Raw genomic sequence first — 21941 nt, forward strand, 5'->3', positions numbered from 1 at the left:
AATGCTTTCCACAGCCAGAAAGCATTTTCAGTACTGGTCACTCATTCCAATCACGAAAAAGGAGATCTGAAGACCAAAGCAAAGGCTTCAAATCAGAAAATAAAAGAATAAAATGGTAAAGTTGAGAAATCACTGGTCAACACTTTTAAAAATAAAAATACTTTTTCTTAACATTTGTTAAATGAGTAGTGCTCAGTTTAATAAAATAAAATATTTTGTTGGGTGGCAATGGCCTCCCCAAGAACTATGGGCTCTGGGAGGTCACTTGAATTGCCCCTATCCCAAGGTTTTCAATAAATAAAATATGAAATGAGTATGTAGGGGGACAGTACCACTGTGATAAATATTTTCCTGTTTTTTAGTTACAGGTTAAAGTTAAAATATTTTATTTCATTTTATGTTTATCATTTATTCATTTTTTAATTATTTTGGAGGGAGGGTCCATTGATTATATATTAACATTGCACACATTTTTATATATACATTTATGTAACAAGGGTATTGTTTGGACACGGTTACCTGCTGAAGTAGGACAATTGCCAAAACTAAGTAAGATTTATTAACTAGTTTGGGGTTTCTTGTGGTAAGTTATTGTATTTTGGGCATTGTCATTGAGTCCCCCAATCATTATTTTTTTCTTTCTTATTTAAAACAAAGAGCACAAGTATGTTGTTGATGAAAGGGCGGTGGTACTGAGCAACGCTTCTTTCTTTGTTTTTTTGTACCCTGTTTTTTTTTTTTGTTTTGACCTTGCATACATTAAACTATTTTTACTGGCTTTTTTGTGTGGATTAATGTGACCGCTCTTTAAGAGTGTTCATTTTGTAATGAAAGTAACAGAATACAGAAGTTAAAAAAAATCATGAATTTAAAACTACCCTGGTGTCAAGTGTTGTTTCACGCTACGTGTTTTGGTGATTTTCGTTCTTAGAACCTTAGCGACTTTAAATAGGTTCTTTTGTTACAAACTGTTAGTGTAGTTACCAGTTCATGCTGTAAGCTTATTACCAAATGCACGTTAAATTTAAACAGTTTATCAAATTAACAAGATACCATGAAAAGTAAAATTATTAGACCTTCTACAAAAAGACAGAGGGACTGCAGATTAATGATGGGAAGGAAAATATAGAGGCCATCTGGAATACTTTTCCAATAGCTTGTAATGTCTACATGGGGATAACACTGAACTATTAACAGCAAAAGTTATTCATGGAATTTGAAATGAAGATGTGTAAATACACAACATTTTAAGATAAATTACACATTAAGACATCTAGGAGTTGATTTATACTTAACTGTCTTGTTTAAACTGTTTATTGACATTATTAAAGTTGACTAACAGTCTACAGAAAAAGGGAGGGTCCACTTGTTAAAGAGAATGAATAGATATGAAAGCATCTTCTTCTTCTTTCGGCTTTTCCTGGTTAGGGGTCGGATCACCTGTCCGCTCATTATTGGCAGTGGAGGTTTTTTTTACGGTGTTGAGTTGCCAGCCAAGCACCCAACCTTCCATAGAAGGCACACACATGCACACACTCACACCTAGGGCAAATTTAGTGTGTCCAATCCACCTACTGCATGTCTTTGGGATGTGGGAGGAAACCGGAGCACCCATAGGAAACCCACACAACCACAGGGAGGACATGCAGACTCTGCACAGAAGGAACCTCAGCCGAGAATCAAACCGGAGAACTTCTTGCTGTGAGGTGGCAACGCTAACCGCTGCACCACCGTGGCCGCCCTGAATATATATGAGAGCATATGAAATATAAAATCAATGAAGATGCACCAAAGGTTACAGCTGGAATTGATGTACCCACTCATGACCTGGTTCAGACGATGTATTTAGAGTATGGGTTAAAAAGGCTAAGGATATGTGTTAAGAGACTAAACAAAAGAAAATACAAAAACTGAGAAATTGGATACTCTTGTTTGTGGATATGGAGAGTATGACACACACAGTGAAAATGCTTTTAGTCCCTTAAGCTTTACATACAGGTCAGGCATATTTTGAAGTGAAATAGGGCAAGAGTTAAAGGGAAAAGCCGATCCCTCCCAAAAGAAGAAGATGGTTTAGGATTAGGTCACTTGAAGGGATATTGTACAGCTACACAGTTAAGGCTCATGTATATAATACAAGCAGAAGGTTATAATTCAAAGTGGAAAAGGATGATGATGATGGGGGTAGTTTCAAGAAATAAAGAGATACCAGGACTTTGGAAACAGATAATGGAGTTGAATAATAACCAACATACAGAATATTATATTCATAAAGTTTTAGAAAGTATTCTAAGAACTACACTAAGACATAAATTGGGAAAGGAGAACTGCAAGTTGGGGTACAGCAAATAGGCAAGAGCGGGTTGGAATTTACTGGAGAAAATTTGCAAAGGAACCAAGATATTGTGAGCAAATAACTAGAAAAGGAAAGGTAACTGAGTAGGAAGAGGCCTAGAAAAAATTTGGACTGTAGGTTAGAGACTGGCTTCCCTATCACATATTAATATCTGAGAACAGGCAAAGAGATACGGCAGTCAAATGAAAGACATGCTCTGGTTTAGTTTACAGTCAAATCTAGAACAGCAGCTACTGTTAAAAAGGGATAATTAGTAGGGCATATAAAATACTGTATGTCAACTGTAAGAATCAATCAGGGGGAGGTTAAAAAAGATTGGGAAGACAGACTGGAAAAGCAAATTGCAAGAAAACCATGTGAGGACCTATGTATGGCTCCCAAGTATACAGTAAAGTACAGAAAGTTTAAGGATTTTTGTTTAGAAGTGTCTGTGTACACATTTTTATAGCCTAAGACTTCAAAGAATGAGTTTCCTCAGGTAGATAGCAAATGATAGAGGGGTGATGGGGAAGAAAGAGGGAACTGGGAACATGTTTTTTTTTTTTGGAAGTATAATAAGCTGACTGATTTAAAAAAATCCATACAGAGTACTGTCAGAAATATTGAAGGTGCAAATAGTTGTGTCTAAGGAAACGGTTCTTTTGAGCTGTGACACATGATCTTATTTGTCTAGATATAGTAAAGCATTATTAATGCAATTACTAAAAAAAATGAAATCAAAGTCTAAAACAACTGTATTTGAAGTACTGAACATTGTAAAATATATAACAGAATTGGAAGAGGGATCTTTAAAAAAGGGAAAGAGCAAATTTGAATCAGAGGGAACAATACATGCAGAATAAGGTTCAGGAAGAGTGAGGTTTAAGGGAAGGCAGGAATTGCGTGATTTATCTAATGCTGGACGGAAAGGCAATTGTTATAAACAAAAAACATGCAATTTATAATGTGTGCAAATGGAAAAAGTGCCAATATTGTTTGCTTTCTTTTCTATTAAGGAATGTGTGCCCATGTCTTAAGTGATATTTTAATAAAGGTGTGATGATTGGGGAAAGATGGGTGAAGGCTGCCAGCCTGGTCAAATAGAATTTGATACATAATTCTATCATTTGTATATATAAATGTAAAATACAGGCTTGTGTTCTTAAATGAAAGAAAACACTGTAAAATATGAACTTCAAGATTGTTGCAACAGTGCCATCTGCTGTAAGGAAAACCAAGCCAAGAATTTCAAATGTTCTTTGAAGTTAAAATAAATAAATAAATAAATAAATAAATAAACATTAAAATGGCACACAGTGCAACAACCAAAACCAACTGAAAAACACTGTGATAAGGCAATTTAGGCAACAAACTTTCTTTAAACTAAAAGTTAGTTTAGAATTTTAGATCTGTGATTTTAAAATGTATTAATTGTTTAATTAGGGTGTTAACAGTTTTAATTGCTGCAATTAATTTTAATTGCTTTGGCTTATATATGCTGTGTTCCGAGTGTAACATTATCTTTTCTGAAGAAATCAACTAGACGAAAGCGGAAATTAAAGGATTTTTTACGTTAAAGCAATTTTCAGTGCGTCTTCTCTGGTTCTTTTACCACATTGTTTTTCAGTTGTTCTTTGTAGTTACAATTACCTAAATGGTGGTGCCAAAGCGTCTGGCTGAACGCATTCTTTCTATTGTCTTAACTTAAGGAATGACTGCTGGAGTGCACATGTGAAATGTCTTTTATTGTTTTAGTTTCCTGAGTAGGTGTTTGCTTGCTAAATAATACAGTTTATTTGCCTGGGAACTTCAGACTAAGTGTCAAAATGATGTAATGTGAATAATGGGAAAACGTAAGTGTCAAAATGATGTAATTTGGGAGGGCCTTAGCAGAGCTGTTTGTTAGTGAGTTTAAAAACTATTGTTAATAGAGAGACTGCAAGCAACCAGTGCTGCTTATGCTCTATATATGTATGCAAGTAAGACTGTAGCACTGTGTTTTCTCTTAAGAATAGCTAAAGATTAGAAAGTTAGTGTTTTTCTTTGACATCAGACCTGTCCTACAGTACTGTTTTTAAGTTTCTGTGTGATCTCTGAACTCTTAGATATCTCTGTGGTGTAGTAGTATTGTCTTGTGTTTTTAATTATTTATTATTAAATATTTTTAAAACCTTTACCTGTGGCTGGTTTATGTAGAGACAAAGCAAGCTCTAGAGTACATTGCATATTTATAGAGCATTGTAATAAGCCACCCCAATAAGCCTTAGACTAAATAGTCACATTACCAATTGGATAATAATATTGCACAGTAATAATTGGACACCCTTTTAAGGGCGTTTGGGTAGCTGATAATTGTTAGCTGGTGGTGGCAGAAATTACTACTGTATAGTCTGGGTAAAGGGGTATCTGTGAAGTTGTATAAATACTTATCTCAAAGTGTGGGTGTGTGTCAGCTACCTGGGCAGGGACACGAAGCACTGGTTCAACAGAGAGGATACTAGAGGTTAGCTTGCCAGCTAGGCCGAGATCTGGACCCTATAGGTGTGCCAGTGGGGAGTCTTATTGGGGACCTGGACAGCAAGGCAGCAACCAGCCCCAGACTGACTGTGATCTCTGTGTGCACTTAAGGGAAATTGTACTTTGCTGTGTGTATTTGTTATTCTTTCCTCTTCTGAGACAACCTCCTTGGTGTTAGTGGTGAGGATTGAGGCTCCTTGACTGCTGGGCCAGGGCACGGTCATCACATATCTGTTGGCAGTGATCGGGATAAGATATCCTCACATATCTGTTTGGCAGTGATTGGGATAAGATATCCCCACATATCTGTTTGGCAGTGGTGTGGGTAGAGTGAATCCTGTAGCTTATGTACAGTGATCTCTGAAGGTGTTTTGTACTCTAAATCAGCCACGCAGTGTATACTCAGAGTTTAGATCACAACTGTTTATTTCTTTTGTTAGCTTAGTCAGGGTGAGCAGGCAGCATGTCAGCACAGGAGTATGGAAAGCTGACAAGGAGCCAGCTGGTGGAGATGTGCCAGGCTAGGAGACTGGTGCATAGAAACCTGACTGAGGCAGACCTGATTGCAGCCTTGGTTACAGCTGCATCAGAAAACAGCATCCAGGAGGACAATCAGACTGGCAGTGGAGATACAATATCCTCAGAGAATGGACAGCTCAACCTTTCAGAGAGCAAGGCAGCAACCAGCCCCAGACTGACTGTGATCTCAGTGTGCACTTAAGGGAAATTGCACTTGGCTGTGTGTATTTGTTATCCTTTCCTCTTCTATGAGGTGACTTCCCTGGTGTTAGTGGTGAGGACTGAGGCTCCTTGATTGCTGGGCCAGGGCACGGTCATCACAAAAGGTATTAAAAAAACAGCTACTCAAAACTAAAACAATAAACACTTGGATTCTGTCATGATAATGAAAAAGATGTATACCAACCAGGGACCTTTTTTTTTTCTTCTAGAAATGAGTACGACATCAATGGTGCTCTGGGAATACTTTGATGCAAGTTACATTATGAACACTGTAATACAACTACTAAATATGCAGTGACATGTTTGGCCAAACAATACATTGCATGCTCGTTCCTTATACTTGACTGCTGCCAACATAAGATCCATGTATTCTGTTCTGCATGTCTTGTAGCAGTCATAAAATGGTCTACCTCCTACCTCTCAGGTTGGTCACCTTACCTGCATTGATTATTATCTCCTCATTTGATGAAAATAAAGCCAAACTTCCTTAAGTAATGGCATTCTTCTACTCTGGCCATGCTGGCTGCCTTCACAGAAACTTAACATTCTAATCTCTGGATTATCTTTGGTAAATGTCTGAAATCCTCTAAGCCTCCTTTCTGCAATGGGTAACTGTGGTATAAAACATGCATTTAACCCACTTAATCTCCCAATAGATCATATGACTGACTTGGCATATGTACTACATGTACTTGATTTCCTGTCTTGTACAAAACACCCAGATTATGTTTCTGTAAATGACATGATATCTGTAACCTTGAAAGTACCATGTGCAGCTTCTTGAAAATACTATGCAAAGGTTTCTGATCACTCTTGACTTGAACCTCTTTGCCATATGTATACTAATGAAACTACTCACAGACAAAACGGTTGGAAACTAATCATTCCTACACTGAACGTATCTCTTTGGGCAGTCAGTAAATGGGCAGGAAATGTATGCCACAAGACCGCCCTCTTATAAACCCAGTATAACAATACTGTCCAACACCATTCTGAAAGGCATGTGTGTACATTAGTAACTAATAACTTAAGCAACTGTTCCTCACAATGTTCATTCATCTTCCTCAGTGGTACAATCATTTCAGACTGACTGAGATTGAACACTGAATTAGACTGCAATATACTCAGAAATCCTATAAGTGCACCTTTATTCTCTAGCAACTGAAACTTCAGAATAGGTCTCACATTTTATTATCTGGGTTCAAGCCTTCTGAGTTTAAAACATGGCCCATACACTCAAACAATAAACCTGCATTTGCTTTTATTCAACTTAGGTTTACACTGTCTTGCTCTACTCAGTAAATTAATTAATCTTGTCATATTATTCAGCCAATACCACAATAGTACATCAACAATGTTACTGTCAAGTCTCATTTCAATCACCTTAGCTGAAACTCTCTGAAGTACTTAAGATGCTGACAAAATGGCAGACAGAATCTAAGAAATTCATACACTCCTATACATGAATTAAATGCACACTGGTTTTAACTTCCTTCATATAGTGAAATTTGTCAAAATTCTTGATTAGCAACTAGTGCAGGAAAAAATGGTCTGCTTCTGACAGCACAGAAAAAGAAGTTATGTACTTACCGTAACATTCCATCTGAGTAGTTACACTTCATTTTTCTGCAACCTGTGGGTATTTGGATCCATATCGGATCCGAGCCGGCAACTTTTCAAGCATCTTGCTCCCAGCTCCAAGCTCCTCCCCCTTACCCATAACCCATCACCATCTCCTACCTTCCCTCAGATCGAGTTTGCCACTACACAACCAATTAGCAACTCATCTACATAATAAACCTTGGGCAGGTTCGGAGGAAGGAGAGTGGGACAGTTGCAGAAAAATGAAGTGTAACTACTCAGATGGAACGTTATGGTGAGCACATAACTTTTTTATTTGAAGTAGTTAACTTCATTTTCTCTGCAACCTGTGGGACAGAGTCTCCAGCTACTTAAACTCCTGGGAGGCCCTCATGGAAGGATATTCATGAGCAGTGCAGAGCAGAAGGATGCTCTCCCTCTGGAGATCAAATCCAATTTATAATGGGAAATGAAGGTATGTGACCTTGCCCAGGTTGCTGCCGCACAAATGTCATCCAGTGGAACCCTAGACCAAAATGCAGCAGAAGTCACCATAGATTTGGTAGAATGAGCTTTAACAGGACAAGGCAGGGGACAGACCTTTGTCTTTATAAATTTGCAAAATACATTGTGTAATACATCTAGCTAAGGAAACCTTGGAGATGGCTTTGCCCAGAAAGGGTTTAGAAAAGCACACAAATAACTGGTCAGACTTACGGAAGGGCTTTGTTCTGTGTAAATAAAAATGAAGCTGTCTATGAACATCTAGCAAATGCAGCTTATATTCACACTTGTTCTGAAAATTTGGAAAGAAAACAGGCAGGTTAATTGTTTGATTAATGTTTGACTCAGACACTACTTTTGGTAAGAAGGAAGGGTTCGTGCGGAGAGAAACACTGTCCTTATGGAATATCAAGTAAAGGGGCATGGCAGACAAAGCTTGAATCTCAGAAACCCTCATAGCTGACGTAATGGCCACTAAGGCTGTCTTCCAGGATAAGAACTTCAAATCTACTGATGCTGCATGTTCAAAGGGGGGAGCAACTAAAGCCTGCAGAACCAAGGTAAGATCCCAAGGAGGAACAGAGTCCTTAAGTGGAGGATGCAAAAGAAAGGTGTGTTTAAAAAGCCTTACACAATCTAGAAAAGGTCAGGGCATTCATGTTTTCACCAACATGGAAATTCGAGATAGCTGCCAGTTGCACTTTCACCGTACAGGAACTAGCCCCTTGTTGAAAAATATTGGCTAAGAAATCCAACACTGCAGGAACAGGGGCTATAAAGGGATCCAGGTTCCTCTGAGAAGCCCAAAAAGAGAATCGTTTCCATTTACTGCAGTAAATCTTCCTAGTGGAGACCTTATGGAATGCCACCAGAATAGTTTTTACTGAAGATGAAAGACCGGGAGTCCTGGCAATCAACGGAACTGGAGCAACCAAGCCATCAGCTTGAGGCTGTCCAGGTTGGGCGGACAAGAGCCCGAGGGATGGGAAATTAGATCCGGGCAGGGATCCAGAATCCAAGGAGGAGCTAGAACATGAGACCAGAGGAAGGGGAACCACACCTGACGAGGCCAGAATGGGGCAATGAGGATCACTCTGCACCCCAGTCAGCAAGCTTTCTGAAGAAACTTTGGAATGAGAGGTAACGGGGGATAAGCATACAGTAACCCAGGAGGTCAAGCACAGACTAGAGCATCTCTGGGGGGATCCCCTGGTGAGAAGATCAAAGCGAAGAACTTGCTGCACTTCGCGTTGGAAGGAGATGCGAAGAGATCGCAGCAAGGCTGACCCCATGCAAGAAAGATCTCCTCTGCTATCAATCGTTTCAGAGACCACTCAAATGGCATTAGAATAGCCCGATTCAATCAGCCTGCTAAAATGTTGGAGCATCCTGGGATGTGCATTACAATCAGAAATAGACTGGTTGAGATCGCCCACTCCCACACTCTCATGACCTCACGACACAGAGGGTAAGATCTGGTTCCTCCTTGTTTGCTGATGTACCAGACAACTGACATGTTGTCTGACTGAATTGCAATAGTCTCCGGAGGAAGGACAGGGTGAAAGGCTTGCAACACAAAAAGCACTGCTCTCATCTCCAGAACACTGATATGCAATCTGGTCTTAATGTGGGACCATGTGCCTTGGACATTACCAGATAATGCCCCCCCACCCACGCTGGGGGGGCGTCCGTGGTCACTGTGGCTTGGGCTGTGGGTGAAACAAATGGGCATCCCACTAAGATCTCTGATGACTGGAGCCACCAGAGAAGCGACACCCTGCAGGCTTTGCTGATTTGAATTGGATATTCCATGGGGAGATCTAGCCAAGATCACTGTACGGCCAGAGTCCACTGAAGAACACGCATGTGAAGACGCGCAGAGGGGAGGATCGAGACTGCTGCCACCATAGAGCCTAGGGCTCTGAGAAGGTCGCCTGCCTTTGGTAGCCTGGGGCCAAGAACCACTGATATATGGACCCGTAGGCTCTGGACCCTGTCTGGAGTTAGGAAGACTTTCAATTGAAGGGTGTCCAGCCGTGCCCCGATAAAGTCCAAGATCTGCACCAGGTCCAAGAGGGACTTGGAAACATTGATAGTGATCCCTAGCCGGTCTGCAAGATGAAGGGAGGAGTCTCTGGCCATGCAAAGAAGATGCTTGCTGGAAGCAGCGAGGAGCTAATCATCTAAGCAAGGGAATACCTGAATTCCCTGAAGCCTCAGAAGAGCCGCTACGACTGCCATTACCTTGGTAAACACCCTGGGGGCTGTGATGAGACTGAAGGGTAGGGCTCTGAACTGGAAATGATTGGCTCCCAGCTGGAAGCGAAGGAATCTCCTGGAGCTTCTGTGAATCTTGATGTGGTAGTAAGCGTCCTGGAGGTCTATCGAGCACATCCAGTTGCATTCACGAAGATGAGGTATAATGGACTGTAGGATGACCATCCTAAATTTCTGCTTGGCTACCACCAGGTTCAAGGTTGACAGGTCCAAGATGGGCCTGAGGTAACCTGTCTTTTTTGGCACTAAAAAGAATAAGAAGCTATGTACCTACCATAACGTTCCATGTTAGTTGTCTTCTTCTCGCCTTCTTTCTTGCTGGATGGGTTCGGAGCTGATCCTCGGCTCCGACTCGGCCAATACTAAAGCTCGAGAGCCAATTCCACCGGCTCGAGGCTCCCCTATATCCCACAATGCTAGGAGGTAACTACTCAGATCTCGTTTGATAGTTAACCAAGCAATACTAGTCTCCAGAGTATGGAGAAAGGTAACCCATCTCTATATAAACCTGAGAGTAAGGTATCTCAGACCTAACAAAAGGGGAAATAGAGGTGGTAGAACATGTGGGAATGAAAACTTCCAGAGGAAGATCACAAAATGGATTCCTATCAGTCTGTCCAGGCTTGGGGGAAGGAGGGTGGGATGCAAGAAAGAAGGCGAGAAGAAGACAACTAACATGGAACGTTATGGTAGGTACATAACTTCTTAATGTTAAGTTGTCTATCTCGCCTTCATTCTTGCTGGATGGGACCGCGTCCCTAACACCTTATCCCGGGTGGTCTATCGGAACAGACTCTTGAGAAAGTACAGTTGTGTACACCTACCATAAATGTAGATGTTCGAGTGTCTTCACTGTTGCAGTCATAACTGTAGGGTGCTCCTGCCGGCAGGCAGCCCGAGGTCGGCCAGAATCCCAAAGTCTGGGTCCGGCGTCAGCTGTACAAGCTAGTACCCTGACGTCAGTACGCTCTGGTATATAGCCCTCAGCTGACGTCATCTTCTCCAGCCTTTCTTGCCCTAGATGTCAGAAGTCCCAATAAATCAGAAATGAATCCAACAAGGAAACACAAATACACCACAAATAAGAGAAAAAGAGGGGATAGGAGGGAGGGAAACCCCGACTGCAACAGTGAAGACACTCGAACATCTACATTTATGGTAGGTGTACACAACTGTACTATGTTCTTCATGTTTCACTGTTGCAGTCATAACTGTAGGGTGGAATCCCAAAGCAGTGAAAAAAAGGGAGGAGGCTTAGACAGAAGAAGGGGCAGCAAGAAGACCCTGCAAAACAGCAGAGGCAAAGCCTGCCCTGGTCTTAGAATACAGAGGGAGATTGTAGTGCTTGGAAAAAGTATGCACAGAACTCCAAGTGGCAGCTTCCAAGATATCCTTGGTAGGAACTCCTCTGAGAAAAGCTGTAGAAGTGGCAGCTGCTCTAGTAGAATGACTTCTCACAGTACCTGGAAACTGTTTCCCATGATGAGTGTAACAAAATCTGATTCCATAAGCAATCCATTTGGAAATAGTTAGTTTTGAAATAGCTTTTCCAAGAGAACTGGAGGCAAAAGAAACAAACAATTGATTAGATTTTCTGAACTCTTTAGTCTTGTCCAGGTAAAATCGTAACTGTCTGTGCACATCCAATGAATGCAAAATCCTTTCCCCTTTATTTTGAGGATTAGGAAAGAAAGTAGGAAGGTGAATTGTCTGATTTAAAGCCACTTTCGAAATCACCTTAGGCATGAAAGTAGGATTAGTCCTCAAGGATACTCTGTCCTGGTGGAAAATAAGGTATGGTTCCACGGCCATGAGAGCTTGCAACCCTTCTGGCAGAAGTCAATGCTAACAAAAGAACTGTCTTCCAAGATAAAAACTTAATATCCGAAGATGCAGCAGGCTCAAAAGGAGGCAAAGTAAGTTTTTCTAAAACATAATTAAGATCCCAAGCAGGAACAGGAGGGGTCCTGGGAGGTCTTAAATTCTTGGCCCCTCTCAAGAATTGTCTCACCAAAGGATGAGAAAAAACAGGAGGATCAGAATAGAAATGAGCAGAAATAGCAGAAGCATGAATCTTAATGGAAGAGAAGGAAAGTTCTTTAGACAAAAGATCCGAAAGGTAAAGCAAAATAGAAGAGAGATCAGGCACCAGAGGGTCTGAGCCTCGGTCCTGCATCCAAATACAAAACCTCTTCCATTTAGAGGCATAGGATTTCCTAGTGCTAGGCCGTCTAGCTTCCAGAAGAACATCCAAAACTTGTTTGGGAAGGCTAGAAGAAATCAAATTCCTTTGAAGAGCCAAGCTGCCAGGCAAAGGGTCTTGAGGTTGGGATGTAGTAACCGACCCTGATGCTGGGACAGAAGAGAAGGGTTCAGGGAGAATCCAAGGAGGCTCCAAGAACAGGTGCTTTAAAGTTGGATACCAAAACTGTCGAGGCCAATTTGGAGCAATCAAGATGAGGAACTTGGGCTTGTCCTGTTTTATCTTCAGTAATACCTGAGGTAGTAGAGGAAGAGGAGGGAAGGCATATCCCGAAAGGCTTCTCCAGCTGAAGGACAGGGCATCCACTTTCCAAGCTGTTTTGTGGAAGGACCTGGTGCAAAAGCGAGGCAGCTGATGATTGAGATGGGATGCAAACAGATCTATCTGGGGACATCCCCAAACTGCAGTAATCCTGTTGAATAAGTTGGTGTCTAGCATCCATTCGTGAGGATCTGAAATGTTTCTGCTCAGGCTGTCTGCTAAGAGATTCTGTTCTCCTGGAATGAATTGAGCCTGGAGATGTAGATTCAGATTTAGAGCTGTGTCCCATAAAGCCATAGCTAGTCTGCAAAGGGGGTACGAATGAGATCCCCCCTGCTTGTTTATGTACCACATGACTGTGGTGTTGTCTGTGCGAATTAGCAGAGGCCCTGGTTGCAAAAAGTTCCTGAAGGCTAGAAAAGCATTTTGAACTGCCAACATTTTCTTCAGATTGATGTGCCAGTGAAGATGGTTCTTTGTCCAGGTACCCTGCTGGCAACTGTCTAGAAAGTGTGCTCCCCAAGCATAATCCGAGGTGTCCGTGGTTATGATTTGAGAAGGTTGAGGTAGACGAAAAGGCTTTCCTTCGTTTAAAGCACACACCCTGGACCACCAGAGGAACTCCTTCTGGAGGCAGGGGATCAGAGGAATCAGAATGTCCAGATCGTGGTAATGCTGTGACCATACACTTTTCAGATACCATTGAAGCTTTCTCATATGAAGCCTTGCATTTGGAATCAACAGAATGCAGGAAGCCATGTAGCCCAGAGCCTGCAGGAATTTCCTTGCAGTGAGCTGAGATAGAGTTGCCAAGGTGTTGAAAATTGTAGCCAGCTGTGATTGTTTTTCTGGAGTGAGGAAGGCCCTTTGTAAGGTCGTATTTAAGAGGGCTCCCAAGAACACCATTTGTTGAGAAGGGATCAAATGTGACTTTTTTGTGTTCACTGAGAATCCCAGAAGGAAGAGAAGACGTTGAACAAATTCCAGATGTTGAAGTAGAAGATCCTTGCTGTCTACCTGAATAAGGCAGTCGTCCAAATAGGGGTAAATCTGAATCCCCTGAAGTCTGCAATAAGCCACTACTGGTGCCAGGCACTTGGTAAAGACTCTGGGCGCAGTAGATAAACCAAAGGGCAGTACAGAGAATTGAAAGTGTCTCAAACCTGCCTTGAATCTGAGGAATTTCCTGCATTCCTGCCTGATGGGAATGTGTAAGTAGGCTTCCTTAAGTCCAATGTCACCATCCAGGCGTCCTGAGAGAGCATTGGAATTAATTGCTGCAGAGTAAGCATCTTGAATTTTGGAATTTCCAAAAAGGTGTTTAACACAGAAAGGTCCAGAATAGGTCTCCATGAGCTTTGTTTTCTTGGAACCAGAAACAGTCTTGAATAAAAACCTTTTCCAATCTCTGAGAGTGGAACAGGCTCTATGGCTCTCATGGCCAGAAGAGCATCCACTTGATTTAAGGCCTCTGACCATTGATGTTTTGGCAGATCTGGCCAACCGTAAGCCCTTGGCAGAGTATGAAAGTGGAATTTGTAGCCTTTTAAAATCACGTCCAATACCCATCTGTCCTGGGTAATATGAGTCCAATTTCTGTAAAAAAGAGACAGTTTTCCTCCGAGAGGGGCATCCAGGTGAAGGGGTTCTGAAGCCCAACCGAGAAAGTCATTGAGTTTGTTTTCTTTGAGATTGGAACCTGTCTTCTCCCCTTCTAGGTGAAGAAGCAGTCCATTGTCTAGATCTGTAAGAGGCCTGAGCTTGACCTCGACCTCTTTAGCATCTATATCTTCCCCTTTGAGGCCTGTCAGACGTGGGAAAGGACCAATTTTTGGAGGGCCAAATCCTGGAAAATCTAGGAGGCTGGACTTGCAAGAAATCTTTTATAGTTTGCATAGATTTTGCCTTTGCTTCCATCTTTTTAATAACCTCCTCAGCTTTAGATCCAAAAAGAACATCGTGTTGAACAGGGGCATCTAATAACTTAGCCTTAACCTGTTCAGGTAAACTTTGTTCACGAAGCCAGGCATGTCTCCTGATAACAGTGCCAGAGGCTGCAGCCCTGCAAGAAGCATCCAAGGCATCAAAACCACAATGCAAACTATGTTTGTTCACTTGTTCAGTTGCATGCAATACATCCTGAAGTTCCTTATCCTCTGCACATGCAGGAAGGGAAGCATGCTTTTGCTTTAAAACAGACAAAAGAAATTGCTGATACTTAAACATATGAAACTGGCAATTTAAAGCCCTTACAGACAGGGTAGCAGAAGTATATACCTTTTTCCCCACCTGTCTAAAGCACGAGAATCCTTCTCAGAGGGAATAGGATTCTTAGAAGTAGCAACCTTAGCAGCCTTAGAGCCCTGAGAAATTGTTTCAGGATCCGCAGAAGGGTTCTTAAATAAGAATAAATGAGAGTCAGGAACCCTATAAAACCTATCAGGCTTAGAAGGAGCAGGAGGCATGGAATCAGGATTCAAATTAGCCTCAGAAAAAGCATCATCCACAATGTCAAGAACAGGAGGGATAGCTAAAGGCCTATGTTGAGGAAGAAGAAGGAATTCTCTAAGCCTCTTCTTGGAAGCAGAATACTCCTGACCCTCCCAATGAAAATGTTCCCTCATCTCATGCAATGTTTCCCCAAAAGAGAAATCTTCAGGCGGAGAGGCAGAGGGCAAAGAGTCCTCAGCATCCGAATCCTCATAAGGAGGAAAAGAATACTCCTGATCAGAGAAAGAGACAGAAGATACAGAAGCCTGGTCAGAGGAATCCAGAGGAACATCCTGTTGTTTTTTCAGGTGGGGGGGTGAGAACCCCTAATCATGGTAAGTAAATCTTCAGCCATCTTTAATAATTGCTTCTGTGTCCTGGGAGTAGATTCAGAAGTAGCTTGGGCAGGAACTTTAGACTTAACAGGAGTCTTTGTCTTTGCTTTTGCCTTTGAAATAGTGATGTGAGTAGGCCTGAAAACCCCCTCAGAAGCCGGTACCTGCACAGCGGTTCCGGACTCATCTGAGGGAGCGACGTCTGAAGGTCCTGCAGCAGTTAAAATAGTAGGCCTTGATGGCTCCCCATGGGAGTCCGTATTGGCCATCGGTTCAGAAGCGGCGGACGACAGGGGCTGCAAAAGCGCCTCACTGACGACAGCCGAACCGGACGCTGGCGCCAGTTGCAACGAGTCCTGTTTGGACCTCGGAGGCCTGTCCTTGTCTTTGCGCTTCTTTTGAATTCTGGTAGTGTCCGACGACATTCTATAATTGAAGCGTCTGCCAAAATAATTTAGAGCCCAATCGTACCTGCGCTTGATAGTACGAGAATTGAACCTGGCACAGAACCGACAACAAGAAACGTCGTGGTCAGGGCCTAAGCAAGGTATTTGGTTCCCACACGATATACAGTTATTAACTTTTTCTGACATCGGAGGAACAAGATTCCCCAACGGGGTACTTAGCTTTGAGAAGAGAATTAAGAACTTCGGACCGACAACAACAAAATACGCTGTTCGAAAATCGCCAACAAATGACTTGCGAGCTGTTTTCCACCGCACGGCAAGAAAGACTGGGGAAGATGGCGTCGGCTGAGGGCTATGTACCAGAGCGTACTGACGTCAGGGTACTAGCTTGTACAGCCGACGCCGGACCCAGACGTTGGGATTCTGGCCGACCTCGGGCTGCCTGCCGGCAGGAGCACCCTACAGTTATGACTGCAACAGTGAAACACGAAGAACATCAGTGGAACCAAAGTTGGCACGGTTTCTGGAGGCCATGTCCAATTTGTAATGTGAAATGAAGGTATGAGGAGAAGCCCAAGTGGCTGCTGCACAAATGGAATCTATTGGCAGCCTATCCTGAAAAGCTACGGATGTAGCTAATGCCCTAGTTGAATGAGCTCTAGGTCTTGAAGGTAGTTTTTGATGTCTGATCTCATAGATGAAGGTAATTGTAGAGGTAAGCCATCTTGAAAGTTATACTTCACTAACTGGAAGGCCCAATTTCCCTTCCGCATACGATAGAAAAAGCTGATCAGGCTTCCTGAATTGTTTAGTCCTGTCTAAATAATATCTAAGTTGGCGGTGAACATCCAGAAAATGTAGCTTTTGTTCCAACCTGTTGGAATAGTTAGGGAAAAAGACGGGGAGATCAATCATTTGGTTTAGGTTTGTTTGAGAGGAAACCTTAGGTAAAAAGGATGGATTAGTACTGAGGGATACCCTATCTTTGTGAAACACTAAGCAAGGAGGACGACTGCACAGAGCATGGAGTTCAGATACCCTTCTCGCTGAAGTTATGGCTACCAGAAAAAGTGTCTTCCATGAAAGCAACTTCAGAGAAAGTACAGTTTTGTACCTACCATAAATGTAGATGTCCGATAGGAATGCATCTGCAGTCCTAACAAATGGGTTGTCCTGTCGTCAGGCAGCCCTTCGGTCGGCCGGATTCCAAAGTCTGGGTCTGGCTTCGGCTGGTGTCGCACTTCACCCGACGTCATAGCTGCAGTTATTCGGGTATAAAGGCATCAGCCGACGCCATTTTCCTCAGTGTTTCTTGCCCCAGATGCCAGGTGCCCTCTTGGAAGGCTAAATTTGGATAAATGCCAATGATTCCAAATAATAGAGAGTAAACACAAATAATAAGCATGTATGTACATATATACAAACAAATACACCATAATAGATCCCCCCCAGTTAGCTATAAGGGGGGTAAATACCCTAGGAGTACCACAGAGGGGAAGGCGGTTGGGTAATCCTGACTGCAGATGCATTCCTATCGGACATCTACATTTATGGTAGGTACAAAACTGTACTATGTCCTTCAAGGATGCATCTGCAGTCCTAACAAATGGGTAGAATACCATAGCCAAACTACGGGAGGAGGTAACAGGAGAGTTTATGGTGTAGATAGAATCCCTTGCAGAACAGCAGAGGCAAAACCTGCTCGGGATCTAGAGTATAAAGGTAAATTATAATGCTTGGCAAATGTATGCACGGAGGTCCAAGTAGCAGCCTCTATAATGTCCTTGGTAGCCACTCCTCTTAAGAAGGCTGTGGCCCTTGTAGAGTGAGGCCTGATATTTTCTGGAGTTTTCTTTCCATGGTAAGAGTAACAAAATCTAATGCAATTTCCTATCCACTTTGAGATTGTCTGTTTTGAAATTGCTTTTCCTTCCCTTCCTGTTGCATATGCTACCAGTAGCTGGTCAGTTTTTCTGTTGCTCTTGGTTCTGTCCAGGTAGTAGCGTAACTGTCTGTGTACATCCAAGGTATGTAGTAGTCTTTCTCCCCTGTTCTGTGGGTTGGGAAATAATGTAGGTAGGTGGATAGCCTGGTTTAAAGACACTCTGGATACCAACTTAGGCATAAATGAAGGATTTGTTCTCATGGACACTCTATCTTGATGGAAGATCAGGAAGGGTTGTACTGCCATTAACGCCTGTAGTTCAGAAACCCTTCTTGCTGAAGTGATTGCCAGCAGGAAAGCAGTTTTCCATGATAAGTATTGCATCTCTGCTGTTGCTGTTGGTTCGAAAGGAGGAAGTGTCAATTTTTCTAGCACAAAGTTCAAGTCCCAAGCTGGCAATGGTGGTTTCCTAGGAGGTTTTACATTTTTGATTCCCCTCAGAAACTGTCTGAGCAGAGGGTGTGAGAAGACTGGAGGATCCAAGCTGTATTCTGCTGAAATAGCTGATGCATGTATTTTTATGGAAGAATAGGACAGGCCTGAGTGTAAAAGTTCTGCCAAGTATTCCAGGATGCTGGCTATGTTTACCAGTGACACATCTTCTCCCCTTGCAGTACTCCAAATGGTATATCGTTTCCATTTTGCTGCATAATTCTTTCTTGTTGAGGGTCTGCGAGCCTCACGTATAATGTCTTTAACCCTTTGTGATAACTGTGGGTTAATTGATCTTATGCAATGTTCCAGGCAGTCAGTTGCAGGGTTTTCAGGTTTGGATGCAGGTTGCTGTAGTTGTTCTGTGTTAACAGTAATGGAACCAGGGGTAGTGTCCATATTTGTTCCCGAGACATGCTCCTTAGTAATGGGTACCAATGTTGCCTTGGCCAGTCTGGTGCTATCAGAATGACCCTTGGACGGTCCTCTTTGATCTTCAATAGCACCTTGTGCATCAAAGGAAGTAGTGGAAATGCATATGCTGTCAGGTTCCTCCAATTGAAAGAAAGGGAGTCCACTTTCCAAGCTAGTGGGTGGTACGTCCTTGTGCAGAATTTCTTTAGTTGGTGATTGTGTGGGGATGCAAATAAGTCTATTTCTGGGAGTCCCCATTTTCTTGTAATGGTTTTGAAGATGTCCGGATGCAGCATCCATTCGTGGGCATCCGTGGTAGTCCTGCTTAGTATGTCTGCTAGAGTGTTTTCTTTTCCTGGTACAAAAATTGCCTGTAACTGAATGTTGTAGCTCACAGCCACATTCCATAAGTCCAGTGCCATCCGGCATAGAGGGTATGAATGGGTGCCTCCCTGTTTGTTGATGTACCACATCACTGTGGTGTTGTCTGTCCTTATCATCAACTGGCCTTCTTGGAGGAATGGTCTGAATGTCGGGATTGCCAATTTTACTGCCAGCATTTCCTTTAGATTTATGTGCAGGTGTAACTGGTCTTGAGTCCATAAGTCTTGCATGCGCTTGTCCAGCATGTGGGCCCCCCATCCGAGGTCTGAGGCGTCCGTCGTGATGGTTTGGCTTGGTCGAGTGCTTTTGAAGGGCAATCCTGTGTTTGACTAGCAGGCCTGAGCCCACCATAGGAACTCTCTTTTTAGGCATGGGATTATTGGAATTTTGGTTTCTAGGCTGTGCTTGTGTTGAGACCATAAATTCTTTAGGTACCACTGTAGTTTTCTCATGCTGTAAGATGGTTCTGCTTTGTCAATGCCAAGAAGTAGAGTGGTAGTTGTTCCTGTTTTTCTACAGTTAAGAATGCCATTTGCTTTGTTGTGTCTAGCTCTGCACCCAAAAAGGTTATTCTTTGGGATGGTATCAGTCTTGACTTTTTTATATTGACTGTGTATCCCAGGGCTTGTAGCAGGTAAACGACTCTTTGTAAGTCTTCTGTTAACTTGTTGGTGCTGTCCGCTTGTATCAGGCAGTCGTCCAGGTAGGGGTAAATTTGTATTCCCTGAAGTCTGCAATGGGCAATTACTGATGCCAGGCATTTCGTGAATACTCTGGGCGCAGTAGATAAGCCAAAGGGCAATGCTGAGAATTGATAATGCTCTGATCCTGCAAGAAATCTGAGGTATCTTCTGCAAATTGGTCGAATGGGGACGTGCAGGTATGCCTCCTTGAGATCTAGAGTTACCAGCCAAGACTCCTTGCCCAGCATGGGAAGAAGCTGCTGTAGAGTCAGCATTTTGAATTTTGGAACAATGAGGAATGTGTTTAAAGTGGACAGGTCGAGAATAGGCCTCCATTTGCTCTCTTTTCTTGGTACCAGGAAGAGTCTGGAGTAAAATCCCTTTCCTTGTTCCATAGATGGTACCTTTTCCACGGCTCTCATCGTTAATAACCGAGATATTTGTTGTAGAGCTTCTGCCTTTTGAGTTGGTGGTAGGTTTGGCATTCCTCTCTTTCCTGGTAGAGTATGGAAATGAAACCTGTAACCTTGGTCTATAGTTTGTAAAATCCACTTGTCCGTTGTGATGTAATGCCAGTTTTTTGAAAATAAGGCTAGCTTTCCGCCTAAGGGTGCTTCTAGCTGTTCCCTGGTAGGCGGTGCTAGAGCCAAGTCACTGTGATTGTCCTGTTGCAGTGGTGGTGGCTGTGTCTGTGCCTCGCTGGTTGTTACCCTGCCACTGGCGGCCCCGGTAGGCACCTCTGGACTGGTTTCTGCCTCTTGATCTCCTATTCCTGCCTCTCTGTGCCTTAGAGGAGTCTGGAAAGGACCAATTCTTGGAGGGCCAGTTCCGGCTAAACCTTGGAGGTTGGACCTGTAAGAAATCTTTTACTGTTTGAACAGATTTTGCCTTCTCCTCCATCTTCTTCAGTACCTGTTGTGCAGGAGAACCAAATAAGTTGGCCTTGTCCATAGGCGCATCTAATAACTTTGATTTGACGTGGTCAGGTAAGGCCTGCTCTTTCAACCAGGCATGCCTTCTGATAACTGTGCCTGTCATGGCTGATCTAAAGGAAGCCTCCAGTGCATCATAGCTGCATTTTAAAGAATGGTTACTAACTTGTTGAATGTTATGTACCATCTCCTGAACATACTTCTTATCAAAAGGTTCATCAGAGGACAGTTTTTTAGTTAACTGGTCTAGCATAAATTCTTGATATTGTATCATGTGAAACTGACAGTTCAAAGCCCTGGCTGACAAAGTAGCTGAAGTTTAAACTTTTTTACCCCATCTCTCTAAGGATCTGGATTCCCTTTCAGAGGGGAGGGGTTTTTTAGCAGAGGCAGAAGCTACAGCCTTAGGTCCCTGGGAGATAGTCTTGGGATCTGCAAAAGGAGCCTTGTATAGATGGTGATGTGTGTCCAGGACCCTGTAGTACCTATCGGGCTTAGCAGGGGCCGGAGGTAAAGAATCAGGAGCAGAGCAAGCATCATTAAATGCATCATCTACAACAGAGAGAACTGGAGGTATAGCTAAAGGCCTGTGTTGAGGTAAATGCAAAAAAGTTCTAAGCCTTTTTCTGGAGTCTGAAAAATCTTGGCCCTGCCACTGAAATTGTTCCCTCATGGCATGCAAGGTTTCCCCAAAGGAAAATTCCTCAGGTGGAGAAGCAGAAGGAATGGACTCTTCAGCATCAGAGTCTTCGTAAGGGGAATAAGAAGCCTCTGGAGGGTCTGCATTGTCTGAATCATCAGAGGAATCATCAGTGGACACTGGCTCAGGTGGCTCTGTTCTAGGCCTCTTCTGTGGAGGTGGATGAGAGGCCCTGTCTGGATGAGGCTGGGATCCTCGGATTAAAGTAATAAGATCCTCTGCCAAAGAGAGCATTTGAGAACTGGAACTGGACCTGGGAGTAGGGGCCTTAACAGTTGCAGTCTTGGTAGCTTTAGCTGCATTAGCTCTGGCAAAGGCCTTAATGGACATGGCTGCAGGAGGCCTAGCAGCTCCACGTGCAGGAGTTGAAACATCCAAGGGAATAGTGTCCGATAATTCCTGAGAAACCACAGCAGCAGGTTGGATTTCTGAAGGCGATTCTACCAGGCTAGAAGAGGCCTCGGTGGAAGGCATGGATTCGGCTGAAGCAAGGACCGCTTGCTCGGCTTCGGCCGAAACCGAGACACTCGCGGTTTGCTTAACCGCGGTTTCAGCCGAAACCGCGGACCGTGAGTGTCGGTCCTTTTCTTTGCGTTTTTTGGCCATTTGTGTAGTCGGAGGATCTGACGGCATAATATACGCAAAATCAGAGCCGAAAAACTGCTCAGCAAACTCCGACCGACGTCTAAGCGTCCGTCGGTTAAAAGAAGCACAGGCTAGACAAGCTACTACGTCGTGGT

The 21941-nt window shown here is 43.0% G+C and overlaps 1 protein-coding gene across 1 annotated transcript in view; it reads right to left on the minus strand.

The window, feature by feature from the left end:
• The window catches only part of WDR44 (WD repeat domain 44), a 1972396-nt gene that overhangs the window by 566846 nt on the left and 1383609 nt on the right, over positions 1 to 21941 (minus strand). The window contains 1 exon segment of the mRNA XM_044057470.1: positions 2710 to 2720. Coding sequence (XP_043913405.1) covers positions 2710 to 2720 — 11 coding nt within the window.

This window comes from Protopterus annectens, chromosome 15.part0 (assembly GCF_019279795.1).
Source record: "Protopterus annectens isolate FY-2018-M chromosome 15.part0, PAN1.0, whole genome shotgun sequence".
NCBI lineage: Eukaryota > Metazoa > Chordata > Ceratodontiformes > Protopteridae > Protopterus > Protopterus annectens.